This window comes from Arachis ipaensis, chromosome B08 (assembly GCF_000816755.2).
Source record: "Arachis ipaensis cultivar K30076 chromosome B08, Araip1.1, whole genome shotgun sequence".
In the NCBI taxonomy this organism is placed as follows: domain Eukaryota; kingdom Viridiplantae; phylum Streptophyta; class Magnoliopsida; order Fabales; family Fabaceae; genus Arachis; species Arachis ipaensis.
In genome coordinates, this window is record NC_029792.2 from 8385532 (window position 1) to 8399448 (window position 13917).

Below are 13917 nucleotides of genomic sequence, written 5' to 3' on the forward strand. Positions count from 1 at the left end.
ATTTTTTCTCTCCTCCTCTTTCTATTAATTTTGCAACATTATGTATTTTTTCTTTGTTTGATTTTTTCCTCTTAAGAAGAATGATGAGAATATGAAATAAGACGAAGAAGAAGAAGTAGCAGAAGATGAGGAGGAGGAAGAGGAAGAGTTTTGAATTATGCAGAACTTATCAGCACACATACACTGAAAATTCTTAAACAATACACTCAAATATCTTCGTGTTACACCCAAATTTGCTGCAAATACAAAAAAAGTATTTTCTCTAATGTTGTATTTTTCTTCTTCTTTTTTCCTTATCTCTTTCTTTTTTTTAGTTGAATGAATGTAAGCTCATCATTTTTCAAACAATTTTATAGCATTATGTGTTTCTTCTTCTTCTTTGTTTGATTTTTTTATTTTATTCTTGGTAAGAGAGTAAAACAAGAAGAAACTTGAGAAGGTAAAACAAAAAGAAAAAAGGTGAATAAGAAAAGAAGAAGAAAAAGCTGGTGATGATGATGAAAAAAGAAGAAAAAATAGCAGAAGAGGAGGAGGAGGAAGAGGAAGAATTTTGAATTATGCAGAACTTATCAGCACACATACACCAAAAATTCTTAAACAATACACTCAAATATCTTCGTGTTACACCCAAATATTTTCGTGTTACACCCAAAACTCTTTCTTTTTTACTGCACATGATGATGAAAAAGAAGAAGAAAAAGAAGCAGCAGAAGATGAGAAAGAGGGAGAAGAAGAGTTTTGAATTATGTAGAACTTATCAGCACACATACACCAAAAATTCTTAAATAATACTACACTCAAATATTTTCGTGTTACACCCAAATATCTTCGTGTTAACCCAAATTTGCTGCAAATATAGAAAAATGTTTCTTCTAATGCAGAATTTTTACATTACATTCAATACAAACCATCAACGATGAATAACAATTTTCACAAACAAAAATATTATTCACCTATAGAATCATAAACTACTAACGAAAACATTAACTAGAATCGAACCACACCTTAGCCACTTGATTGGATTTAAAACAATAATAAATTTCGTTATGGTTCAATTGGCAATCTGAACTTAAATTATTCATTATCTTCAACAAAATAACTGATGATAAAGGAAAATGAGAAGAAATTTCAATAGAAAAAAAGGAGGAAGTGGACGAGATGGTGTTGGTAACGATGATAACAAAAAAAAATAAAAAAAAAAAAGAAGAAAAAAAGAGATAAAGAGAAAAAGAATATATATAATGAATAAGGGACAACATGCCCCAAAGTGAAGCTCAAGAGGAATCAATGCATAAGTATTGTGAAACGAAAAGAAAAATGCATGAGTATGTGGAAAAGTGAGGAATGGGTAGCTAGGTTAGTACCTAATTGTATAGGTCATTATATAGGTTAGGTGGGAAAGTTTAAGTTAATCAAAGATTCAAATCCTAAGTCCACTAGCCATATATGACCCTACCTTGACCCTACCAATCTTCCTCTTTTAATTTTGTATGTATATATGACGTGGTTGAAGTGATCCACGCGCAATAGGTTTTAATTTTCAAAGATGCCAAAATACTGATGAATAAGTCACTCTCCAATAACAAAGCTCGCAGAAGTCCCCTTTCCTTATCCAAAACTTATTTAGTTATTACCATACTTCTCAGATGGTCGATAATATATATAATTTATAATATGGTTTATTGAATAGTTTCTATAAATGATTGCACACAAGGGACATGTTTTTCATGCCCCACATTGCTTTTAATTATTGTTTCCGTTTCCTACCTAGCTTTCTTTAATTCAAATTTTGTCTCTATAGGTCAATACTACATTGGCCCACCGATGTTTTGCATTACTAGCAAGAGGACAAACATATTCATATTAATTACATTAGAACATTGGAAAATAGATTTATTTATAACCTCAAACTTTTAAATAGAATTTAATATTATGACAAATTAATTTTTAACTTATTGAATTAGAAGATATATCGTAAAAAATTAAAATTATCTGAAACTTTTAATTTATATAATCTGAGATTAGATATCTTGATAGGAATAAAAATACACAATTTTTTATTTGCAAGAATTAGAGAAGCAACAATATCCACTCACAACAAGTATTAACATCAGCACAATAATATCCAATAGCAGCAGAAAAATCACATAAACCAGAAATTAAAGATAAGCTAACACACCAAGATTTTTAACGTGGAAAACCTCCTCAATGTGAGAAGTAAAAATCACGAGTCACCAAAACCAAGAAATAACTTCACTATGATGAAAAATATGGTACAAGAGAGTCACAAATTACTACACAAAACGTGCATACAACAAGCCAAACACTCCAAGTTTCAAAGCTTATAAAACAATATCAAGAAGATGAAAATACCACAAAAATAGAGTTTCTGTGCGTGGCCAATATCTCCAGCTACAGACATCGAATCAAAGATCCGAACGGTGCAAAAAAAAGAACCAGATGTGTGGAACACACTGTCCAAATTTGGGCTCGATCCAACGGTTAACGAATCTGCAGCGACCAATTTATGGAGACAGCTTTGTATACGTGCGAAAATGACTTTCTCTCTTCTCTTTTCTCTAGTGTTTGGTATTCTTCTTGCAAATGAGACCTCTCTTACTCAACCCTAACTCACCTCAGCCACTTCAACTATTCATGGGTTTGGATACTAACATTTGGGCTTTTTATCCACATAGGAAGGGAGCCCAAAAACCCAACAAATCTCTTCCTCACGACTATGTGGAGGTAACTGCCAATCCGGCGATTAAGTAACAAACTTCAAACTTCCATCTTGGTAATGCATTGGTCATCATATCAGAACCATTCTCATCAGTATGAACCTTTTCAAGTTCCAATATCTCAACATCCAAAACATCACGTATCCAATGATACCTCACATCAATATATTTGGATCGAGAATGAAAAGTAGAGTTTTTATCAAGATGTATAGCACTTTGACTATCACAAAACAACACATACCTCTCTTGAGTAAACTCGAGTTCCTTCAAGAATTTATTCATCCAAAGCATCTCCTTGCATGCTTTGGTAATGACAATAAACTCGGCCTCGGTAGTAGACAAAGCAACTCATTTTTGCAATCTAGATTGCCAAGACACAGTTCCACTCGCAAAGTTGATCAAGAAGCCTGAAAAGGACCTTTTAGAGTCAATATCTCCTGCCATGTCTGAGTCAGTGTAACCAACTAGAACATGCTTATCACTTCCATAACACCAACTTCATGTTAGAAGTACCACGAAGATATCTCATTATCCATTTTATAGCATTCTAATGCTCTCTTCCTGGGTTTGAAACAAAATGGCTAACACAACCAACAACATGAGCTATATTCGGTCTTGTGCACACCATAGCATACATTAAACTACCCACGACTGATGCATATGGAACTTTTTCCATGTCTTTCTTCTCTTCATCACCTGATGGATTTTGCTTGCAACTCAATTTGAAGTGTGTAGCAAGAGGAGTACTAACGGCCTTTACAACTAATCCAGAATTCCTTGAAATTCATTCAAGTGATCTAATACTTGTGACCCCTCCTTGTATCTCAAATTCATCAACATATTCAACAAGTACAATTTATTATTGCCAGACTTAGAAGCATACAAGGATTCAATTTGATTCTAGAAAGTCCTAGCATTAGTCTCATTAGCAATGTGATTGTAAATATTATCATCCACCCATTGCCTAATAAAACCACAAACTTGTTGGTGTTCAAACTCCCATTCTTTATCTGTTTTAGATTCTGGTTTTTGTGTAGAAAATACGGGTAAATGTAGATTTTTGACAAACAACAAATCCTTCATTTTTTTCTTCTACAGATGGTAATTAGTGCCATTCAAATTTATCATCCTAGTAGAGTTATTTGCCTCCATCTTTCAAGCAAGTTGTAACCAAATACCCAAAACTGAGCTCTTATGCCAGTTGATAGGAATAAAAACACACAATTCCCTACTTGCAAGAATTAGAGGAGCAACAATATTCACTAACAACAAGTATTAACACCAGCACAATAATACCCAATAGCAGCGGAAAAATCACATAAACCAGAAATTAGAGACAAGCTAACACACCAAAATTTTTAACGTGGAAAACCTCCTCAATGTGAGAAGTAAAAATCACGAGTCACCAAGACCAGGAAATAGCTTCACTATGATGAAAAATAGGGTACAAGAGAGTCACAAATTACTGCACAAAACATGCATATAACAAGCCAAACACCCCAAGCTTCAAAGCTTACAAAACAAGAACAAGAATATGAAAATACCACAAAAATAGAGCTGCTGTGCGTGGCCAATATCTCCAGCTATAGAGATTGAATCAAAGATCTGAACGGTGAAAACAAAGAACTAGATGTGTGAAATACAATGTCCAAATTTGAGCTTGATCTAACGGTTAACAAGTCTTCAGCGACTAATTTACGAAGACGGCTTTGTATATATGCGAAAATGACTTTCTCTCTTCTCTTCTCTCTAGTGTTTGGTGTTCTTCTTGAAAATGAGACCTCTCTTTTTTTTTTTAAGTTTACAACGGGGCCTGAGGCCCAAGGAAATAAAACTAAGAAGAAACTAAAGATTCAGGTTGAGGACCCCTTGAAACATCACAAGACAACATACTTACAAGAGCGGCAGGGGGTGTTCCATATTTGGGTGGAGGCCTCCTGATTGATGCTGAAATTAGCCAACCAGTATGCACAACCATTGGCTTCCCTATAGACATGGGAAATTCGGATATCCCAGTCCCTATTCATATATTCATGGATGCGGGAATATAAAACAGAGCTAGAGTTGCGCCACTCCTTATGGCTCTGAATGGCAATGATAACTGCTTTGGAGTTACATTCAAACCACACTTTCTTGAACCCCAACGTCCACGCCATCTCCATGCCAATGTACAGACCCCATAACTCGGCCAAAAACACTGCACAATTACCAAGCCATCTGGTGAATCCCATGATCCAGCAACCATCACTATTTCTAAGTAATCCTCCACAGCCTGAATGACCATTAGTACTCTTGGCAATACCGTCTGTATTCACCTTGATCCAATTCCTCATGGGAGCCTGCCATTTGAGCTGACCCTCGTTCCTGGTTCTATTTTGAGTCCCTGGACTGCCTCTGTCAAAGGCTTTACGGACAGAAGCCACATAATCTTGAATGGTGAGGTGCCCCGATGGAGGTCTCTTGAAAGGGGGTTGAAAAATCTCCATATTCCGCCAGTTCCAAAGCTTCCAACATGTTATTGGGAAGACATATCTCCAATAAGTATTCATATGTATTCCCCAATTAGAGGATAGGCAGGCATTGACCCACTCTACCAAGGGGAGTTGAAGAAAGACCTGTAGTATTCCTGGTTTGATCAATTTTTTCAGATAGGCAGTGCTCCATCGCAATCCCTCAGAACATGCAAGGTATCCTCCACATTGTGTTGACACAGGTGACACCTTGAGTCCGATCCATGCCATTTACGTCTCTTCTCCTTGGTGATAATTCTATTATAGGTGGCTAGCCAAAGGAACATTTTCATGCGCTGAGGTCCTTTCAGGCCCAAATCTTATCCCAAACCAAGACGTGCTGTGGGGAAGCCTGCTGCTGGGGAGCCTTGGATATGAGTTGGTAGGCTGAACTCACAGAGAATCTTCCGTCAGGTGTCGCCTTCCAAGCAAGCGAGTCTGGAGGATCCAAACTGCTAGGAGGGGAGCAGCTTCTATACGAAATATGCAGTCATTAGGCAATAGGCACTTGAGTTTATCTAGGTTCCAATCACCGTGGTCATTGGTAAATTTTCAGACTTTAGCCTCGGTGTTTCCAACATCCGAGGTGGGGAGAGCAAGCTCTATAAGAGGTTGGTCCATGTCAAGCCAAACATCCCTCCAAAATAGCGTATTTAAACCATTGCCAATTCTGTGTATAATATTCTCCCTTATGAACGACCACATGGGAGCAAGGTTCTTCCAAAGATTAGAATAGTTCGCTGTCCAATGAGTCAGATACGGGTTTTTGTCTAGGTCATATTTTGCCCAGATTAAGGATGCCCAAAGATCGTCTGGCTTGTCGATCAACTCCCAGCAGATCTTAGCTAAGAAAGCATTGTTCATGGCCTAATCAGAGAAGAGTGGAATCTAGGCACCAAGACCCATTAAGCGATAATCCTGTCCTCTCCCTCCAGGGGCCTTTTTCTTCTCCCGTTCTAGCACCGCTGCTGTTCCTTCAGCCATGATGACATCCAATTCTGAGTCAGAGAAGGTTGGGTTTTCTGGATCAGAGGATTTTGGATTCAAAAAGGCCTCTAGAGGGGTTTCCAACACAACCGTGCCCCTTATGTCTTGGCAATCAGTTTGGGATGTAAGAAGAGAAGGTTCTGGGGTGTGTCGAAACTGGACTGTTGGATTGGGCTGGTTGAGGTGGCTTATGGAATGCTCATTTTGTGGACTTTGTGTTGGCTTAGGGGTATTCATATGGGTTCTTTTTTGGCCAGGGGTGATACGTTGGGTTGGTTGTGACTGGACATTACGGGCCTCTTGGGAATTCACTGTATTGGGTTGGGCACTTGAGGCTCTCGCCTTTCTCATTTGTCCACCTGTCAGGAATTCTCTGGGTGAAATCTCATTCTGGACCTTGCTATATCGTCTTGTCCTTTTCCCGTACTAATGTCCAGGTTGGTACGTTGTTGATCATTATCATCCAATACCTCGTACCTTGATTTCTCTACCACGCCATCTTTTTTCCCTTTGTCTCCATGATCTTGTTGGCCACTACTCACATTCCTTTTCTTGCCGTTATTCTGATTTTTTGTCCTTTTCTGCCTCTGTACGACCATCCAGGGGCCAAAGATGGTTTCATCGGAGATGACATTTTTGCCCTTATCTTTTGCCCTCTCCTCCTATCCTCTATGGGCTCCCGGACCTCTTTCTCCTCTTCTGCTATCTTTTGCCGCTTCCTTGTCTGGCTGGGGTCTCGCTGAAGACTAGGGCTTGGCAGTACAGACATCATTAACATGACCAAACTTACCACACGCAAAGCAAATCAAGTGAAGACCCTCATATTCTATAAAGTAATTATTGCCATTCACCATGTATTTAGAGTCCAGTGGCTTGTTTAAGTCAATCTCTACATAGAGACGGGCGAACTTTCCTCTTGAATGATTTGCTATATTCATGTCCACTTTAAGTGTCTTCCCAATTTGATCGCCAACTGTTCCAAGAAACCTTTTATCGTAGTATTCAATAGGGAGATCCGAGAGGCACACCCATGCAGCAATCTTATTAATAGCCGAACCAAATGGATTGAACTCAAGGGTCCACCTTCTTATCGTCAAGTAGTGGTCGAAGATTAGCCAAGGTCCTCCCTCCATAACATGCCAGTAATCATCCTCATTGAACAACCTAACAATAAAGTACTCATTCCCTAGGTCTATTAGATCCATTCCTCCACTCTTAGCCCACATGGTGTCTAGTCTTCTTGTTAGCACTCCATATGCTATCTTATGGCCCAGCAGCTTGACAATTAGGGTGTGCTTCTATGGCTTCTCCAGTCTCCTTTTCTGCTTTGTTAACATGGATACTGAACGTTTCATTAGGCAATCTCTTTGCAGAAATTAAAAGGGACTCTTTGGTTAAATGAGACCTCTCTTACTCAACCCTAACTCATCTCAGTCACTTTAATTATTCGTGGGTTTAGATACAAATATTTAGACTTTTTCTTCACGTAAAAAGGAGTTCCAAAACCCAACATACTTTATTATTTATGAATCAGTAATCATCATACGATGCACATTCTTGTCTTTTTCCTAATTAACTTTTCTGATTAATAAAAATATTGATTTTTTATGTGATTATGCTAATAATATTACCTTAATATATATTTTCACTCTTCAAATTTTCCATCCTCATCGTACTACTTTGCATGAATTGAGAATGATTTTCTATTTCTTACGGATGCTGAAATTGACCTCTTTGGTGGGGACCGCAAAGGATGTAATAAATCGTATAGCATATATCAAATACGTTTTTTATAAAAAAAAAAGTGAGTTATGTTATTGAAATTGAATTTCATATTTCTATTCAGAAGAATTTATTAGTAGTACTCATGTTTGTGAAAAACATAAACTAACGGAGTTGAAAATTTTATTTGATATCACCGAACTTGATTTTATATATAACGTTAGTTGGGTATTTGTCTATTTGAGGTATAAGCTAAATTGATCTAAAAAAAAAGTTGAGAAACCTTTTAATTATCGAATTAAAATTGAAATCGACAAATGGATTCAAATTCAAAAAAAAAATATTAATATGAATTGAATTTGATTATATTTGACACGTAATAATATTTAAATGTATTTAAAGAAGAATTTTTTATTTTTTTATTTTTTTGAATTAAAAAGTTCAACACACTAGGTGGAGCAAACGGAAACTAAGAGCCATATAAGTACAATTGAACATAAAATTTCACTAACAACTGAAGAAGGTAAAGCAACTCCTAGTCATCTTCGGCATTGCCATCAACAACCAAAGGAAGCACCACCAATTCACTCGTCGGAGAGCATAAAGAACCTGTTGATGATTTTTACTACACCTGAACCTTTATTGTTGAACACTCGATTATTCCTTTCCAGCCAAATTGCCTAGATTACAGCAAAAATCCAATCAATCACTTCTTCCTCTCATCTTTTCTCTGTGTGGCAGTCGTCCAGCTCTCAAAGTGTTGCTTTAGTGTACCTGGTACGGTCCATTCTCTTCCAAAAACGTATAGTCAAGCACCCCACACCTGCCAAGTGATCTCACATCCAAGAAATAGATGAAAAGCAGACTCAACAGTCTTATAGCATAAAGCACACAAATTATCAAGCTGGTTAAAGACACCTAATCTGCAAATTCTTTCTTTAGTATTCACCATCTCAATCAAAACAAACCAAGAAAACAATTTGACCATTGGCGGGACGAAACCCTCCAAATAGCACTAGTGAAGTTATAGCTTGTTATTTCCTCCGAAAGGGCTGTTTTTTGCAACACCTGTACAAAGAAGTTAGTAGAAAAAATACCAGTTCTATCAAATTTAATTTCTAAACCACCATATCCTCTCTTTCAGTTGTTAGCTTAACTGAACTTAAGATCTCATGGAGTTAGTTCAAAAGTTTCAGCTCCCATTGAAATAACTCCCTCCTCCACTAGAAGCTCCATATCCACTTTAACCCATCCTAAAACCCGCAGTCTTCTATAACAGATCCTTTAAGGTTTGAGACCGAAAAAAGTCTAGAAAACAGATCTTTTAAGACACCACCAGTTAACCAGTCATCCTCCCAGAAACTGGATTGTTCTGCCGTTTCCTACATCCATTGACAAGCCTCTAATCATCTTCTCTTTGATTTGTGGCTTTCTGATTTGAAGTTGACAAATGTCCTTCCACGGATCCCCTCTTGAAGAAACAGGTTGACTACATAGCATCTCAGAAAGATTCATGTTATTACAAGAGCAAACTACTTTCTTCCATAAGGAACAGTCTTCTTTCGAGAATCGCCACCCGCATTTAAATAGAATTTTTTATTTTTTATTAAGACATATCGAATATAAAAGATATGTGTGTTGAACAAACGTTTATAAATGTGATAAGGACACGACAAATAAAAAAAAGTATCTGTGATATGATTTATAGCAAATCCGAAAAGCTGTAATTTAATTTCCCTTTAACTAAGTAATTCGTCGTTGCTATTTCCTTCCAGGTTCCAACTTCCAATCAATAATAGTGTGTCAATAATGAATCTGAATTTGAGGTGCTGGACTAATGGAGTATCGGTTGCATCACGTGTTAATTTATTTATTAAATAAAAGCAGAAAACACGCCTGATGTAACTTTCGCTAAACATAGTTACTGGATTACGTACTTGGCAGCTGAATGAGTAACGACCCTACTTTTGCACATGCTTCGTATTTTCGCTTTGCTTCATGTGTTAAAAATCGAACCCTCACAGTGGAACACTTTTGACTTTTGACTTTGAATAATCAAAGAGTAGTTATACTGTAACTACTGGGGAGATTTCGTGAGGAGTGCTAATCGAGATTCATTATTAAAATAATGATGTATCAAATTTTTTTTAAAAAAGAAACAAGTTCAACACGCTCATAGTTAAATAAATAAAAATTAGAATAANCAATCTAGATATAAATAATATAAAATAAATTCCGCAATGTATTATGCAATCTAGATATAAATAATTTTCATGTAAACAAAATTAAGGCGATGAGCTTCTTCACATTGGAGCATCAGTGGTGGAAAAAGTTCAAAACTGACACGAGATAGGAAGTGTTAGCACAGATCAATAACGAACCCAAAATTAGTTACCCTGTCGTCGTTCAATTTATTTTTCTGAATAAATATAATAACTTTTATTTTATAGATATTTATTCAATTTATTAGGGCAAAGAGTATTAGATCAAAATTAAGGATTCAACATTAGATTATTACATGCTAATTTCATTAAGATTTAATTAAAGCAATAAAGTTGGACACAATGTACACGAAAAAATTGATTGTGCCAATTACATAATAAAAATTGTGCAATCTTCATTTTATGGTTTTTGCCATGAAAATACTTCTTTTCAAATGAATTAATATGGGGAGAGAGTATATATATATATATATTAATGAGAAAATATAAGAAATTAAATTTTAGTTAGTCAATATTAATTAATTTGTTTAATTTTAACATTTTTCTTTTGAGATTAATAATTTATGATTTAAAATTTAATATAAATAAAATAATTTAAAAAATTTAATTTCTTAACATTATTCTATATTAATACTATTGAGACTTAGGTTAGCGTTGAAAAAACCTATCAATAACCTTTGAAGGCACACCCAGCAATCAAAACTTTCGTGCTTTATGGATGAAACTAATACATTGAAATATATAGACGTAGATAAGGAGAAAAATGTGAATAAATTATCAATTTTGTGGGATAACTAACAGAAAATTTAGCTAACAATAAATATTTTTAAATTATATTTTATATTAATTAATTATTAATAATTAATAATTATTTAAAATTAACTGATTAAAAATTATTTACCTATACTCTTTCACGAATTATTAGCAAAATTGAGAGGAAGGACATTGTCGTCAATGTATTAAAGTTACATAGCCCTTCCCTTTGATTATTTATTTATTTAGGCCCGTACACGTCCTTACCATTAATTTTTCCGTACACTGATTAGAGCAAAATCTTAAATTTGTAGGTCCTTCTATTAGTACAATTTATTTATAAGTGACTATTTTAAGGAAAAAATTTGTATATTTTTTTCAAATTTTATATATCCCATTTAAAGTGTAAATTAAATAAATTAATATATTATAAATAGATAAATACGCTACAAATTACATATTTTTTAAAATAAAATAATTATTTATTTATTTATAAAAAAATCCAGAAGTGTCATAATTATATAACCGAAGATACAGGTATTATCGGATAAGCAAGGAAATGAAGGTATTTGTGTTTGTTTTTGCGTAAAATTAAAGTGCATGGAACACGTTTTAGTGGTGTGCGTCTTGTGTATAAATAAGTGAAGAGTAGGCTTATGGCGACTGGCGAGAGAAGAAGGAAACAAATAACAAATAATAAAGGCAATAATACTCTATTATTCTTACATGTAAAAATGGCGAGAACCCGTTGCGTTGACAAAAGTGGAATGAAGAAAGGTGCTTGGACTCCCGAAGAAGATAGCAAGCTAATTGCTTATATTACTAGGTATGGTTCCTGGAATTGGCGACAACTCCCTAGGTTTGCAGGTAAAACATTACTATTTGTTATAACTCAACTTGATTTTACAGAAATTAATTAATTAGTTATATAATTGGTGCGTTGTTGATTGATTAGGTCTGGCAAGATGTGGAAAGAGTTGCAGATTGAGATGGCTCAATTATCTGAGGCCCAACATCAAACGAGGGAACTACACTCAAGAAGAAGAAGATATTATTGTTACAATGCACAAGAAGATAGGAAACAAGTATATGTCTCTCTCACTCTCTTATACTACTTTTTCATTTCTCATCTTCACTCATGGCTACTCATCAAGTGTATCGCACTTGGATTTAATAACTAAAGTTTCCAAAAAAAAAATGTATGTAAGTTTTATTAGCCATTATCCCAAATCGAAAAAGTTAAACTTTAACCCTTGTTTTTAATTGAAGTTTGCTAAGGAATGTTCTACCGAAAATACTGGTCCAAATTTTAAAGTAAAATGTTTTTTTTTTTTAACTAAAGAAGTAAGAGTTTTACATTGTACTACAATTATGAAATCACTTTTTCTTTTAGAATTCATTAAAAATCAAACTCTAAATTTTTTTAATATAAAATTATAATATTATGTCATAAAATTACTTTTTTTAAAAAAATTAAAATAAATAAAAAAATTACATAAATATTTATATCTGGAATACTTTTATTTTTTGGGTAAAAATTCTGATGAAAGTTTGTGTGTCTTATCAACAGGTGGTCTGTGATTGCATCCAATCTACCAGGAAGAACAGATAACGATATAAAGAACCATTGGCACTCCTCCCTCAAGAGGCGCTCTCATCGGAGAAACACACGTCAAAAGGTTAAGGCCACCGCCGCTGCCACCGCCCCTGCCGCTGCCGTTGCCGCAGTGAACACCACCACCAACCCTAATATTAATAATAACGCTTCACTCCAATATTCTCCTCAGACCTCTTCTGACACTGTCTCTGTCCCTTTGTCCCCTCAATTATCCTCCGCAATAATCACAACCAATAATCATAACGAAAATAATTCGGACTACTTTGACGACATCGATTTTTTGAATTATTATACACAGCACGCAATTGAAAATCTGTGGTCAGAGACATTTCTAGCTGAACAAATAGACAACTGTAACCGTGGTTTTGGTTCATCGGACACTACTAATACGCAGATCTCGGATTCTTCGGAATTGCTGTCTCCGCAATCATCATCATTATCAAGTGCAGAGAATAATGATAACTTATTTACCTTTGCAGAAACAACAGCGACAGCTTTTGATGAAGAGTTTTGGACAGAACATTATGCTGTGGATTTGTCTTGTGTTCCAAATGAACTACTTACGACTTCTGTGGACCCGTATGTTTGTCCTGTGGCTGTGTATGATGATTTAGATCTGTGGACTCAAAGCAATTTTACATGATGAGGATGTTATTATTAACTTCTTCTGTACAATTATTATTCGAAGAATGCTAGGGCCAACAATTTTGGTGTTTTATAACTATCAATTGGCTATCAATAGTATTTTTAATAGTGTGAGATTATATCTAATAATGAAAAATCACTCACTTTTATTTTGATGGTTAAGTAATAAAGTAATGGCTGGCCCATATTCGAAGAATCAAAACTTGTATCTGCGACTGCGACCTTGATATTTTGGTATGAAAAATATATGGATTTTTGTTAAACGAATCTCTTTAAGCCACGTTATAAGGTATCTAAAAAAGAAGAATATTTTTCATTTCTTGTTAAATTTTATATAAATGATTAAAATTAAAATCCAATGTCATAGTTTCTGTTTATTAAGTATTCATGTAACATTTTTAAGTAATTATATAAAGAATATCGATGTACAAACATTCTACGTTAATGCAGAATCTAAAAAATGATCACACTAAAGAGATATAATATATGCAACTCATCTTAATAATAATAATTATTATATAAGTGATCAGTGATTATTTTCACCATTTGAATTCTTGACCTTAGGTAATTATATGATTTTAAAAAGTATTTTTTAGTGACTATAAATTATTTATACATATGATCTAGAAGCCAAAAATTGTCCCATTATCTAAACACACAAATGAAAATGGCAAATGAAATCACATATATTATTAAAATGTATTGTGAAAGAGAGAAATGTG

General features: G+C 34.7%; 3 protein-coding genes across 3 annotated transcripts; 1 reads left to right on the forward strand and 2 right to left on the reverse strand.

Annotated features, from left to right (window-relative positions):
- Window positions 5801–6112, reverse strand: LOC107610442. The gene has a single exon (XM_016312492.1). The coding sequence runs from the start codon at window positions 6110–6112 to the stop codon at window positions 5801–5803; it is 312 nt and encodes a 103-aa protein (XP_016167978.1).
- LOC107610441 lies at window positions 6982–7461 on the reverse strand. The gene has a single exon (XM_016312491.1). The coding sequence runs from the start codon at window positions 7459–7461 to the stop codon at window positions 6982–6984; it is 480 nt and encodes a 159-aa protein (XP_016167977.1).
- LOC107612247 (transcription factor MYB14-like) lies at window positions 11599–13420 on the forward strand. The gene is made up of 3 exons (XM_016314045.2): window positions 11599–11799; window positions 11888–12017; window positions 12503–13420. The coding sequence occupies exons 1-3, from the start codon at window positions 11667–11669 to the stop codon at window positions 13191–13193; spliced, it is 954 nt and encodes a 317-aa protein (XP_016169531.1). The 5' UTR covers window positions 11599–11666; the 3' UTR covers window positions 13194–13420.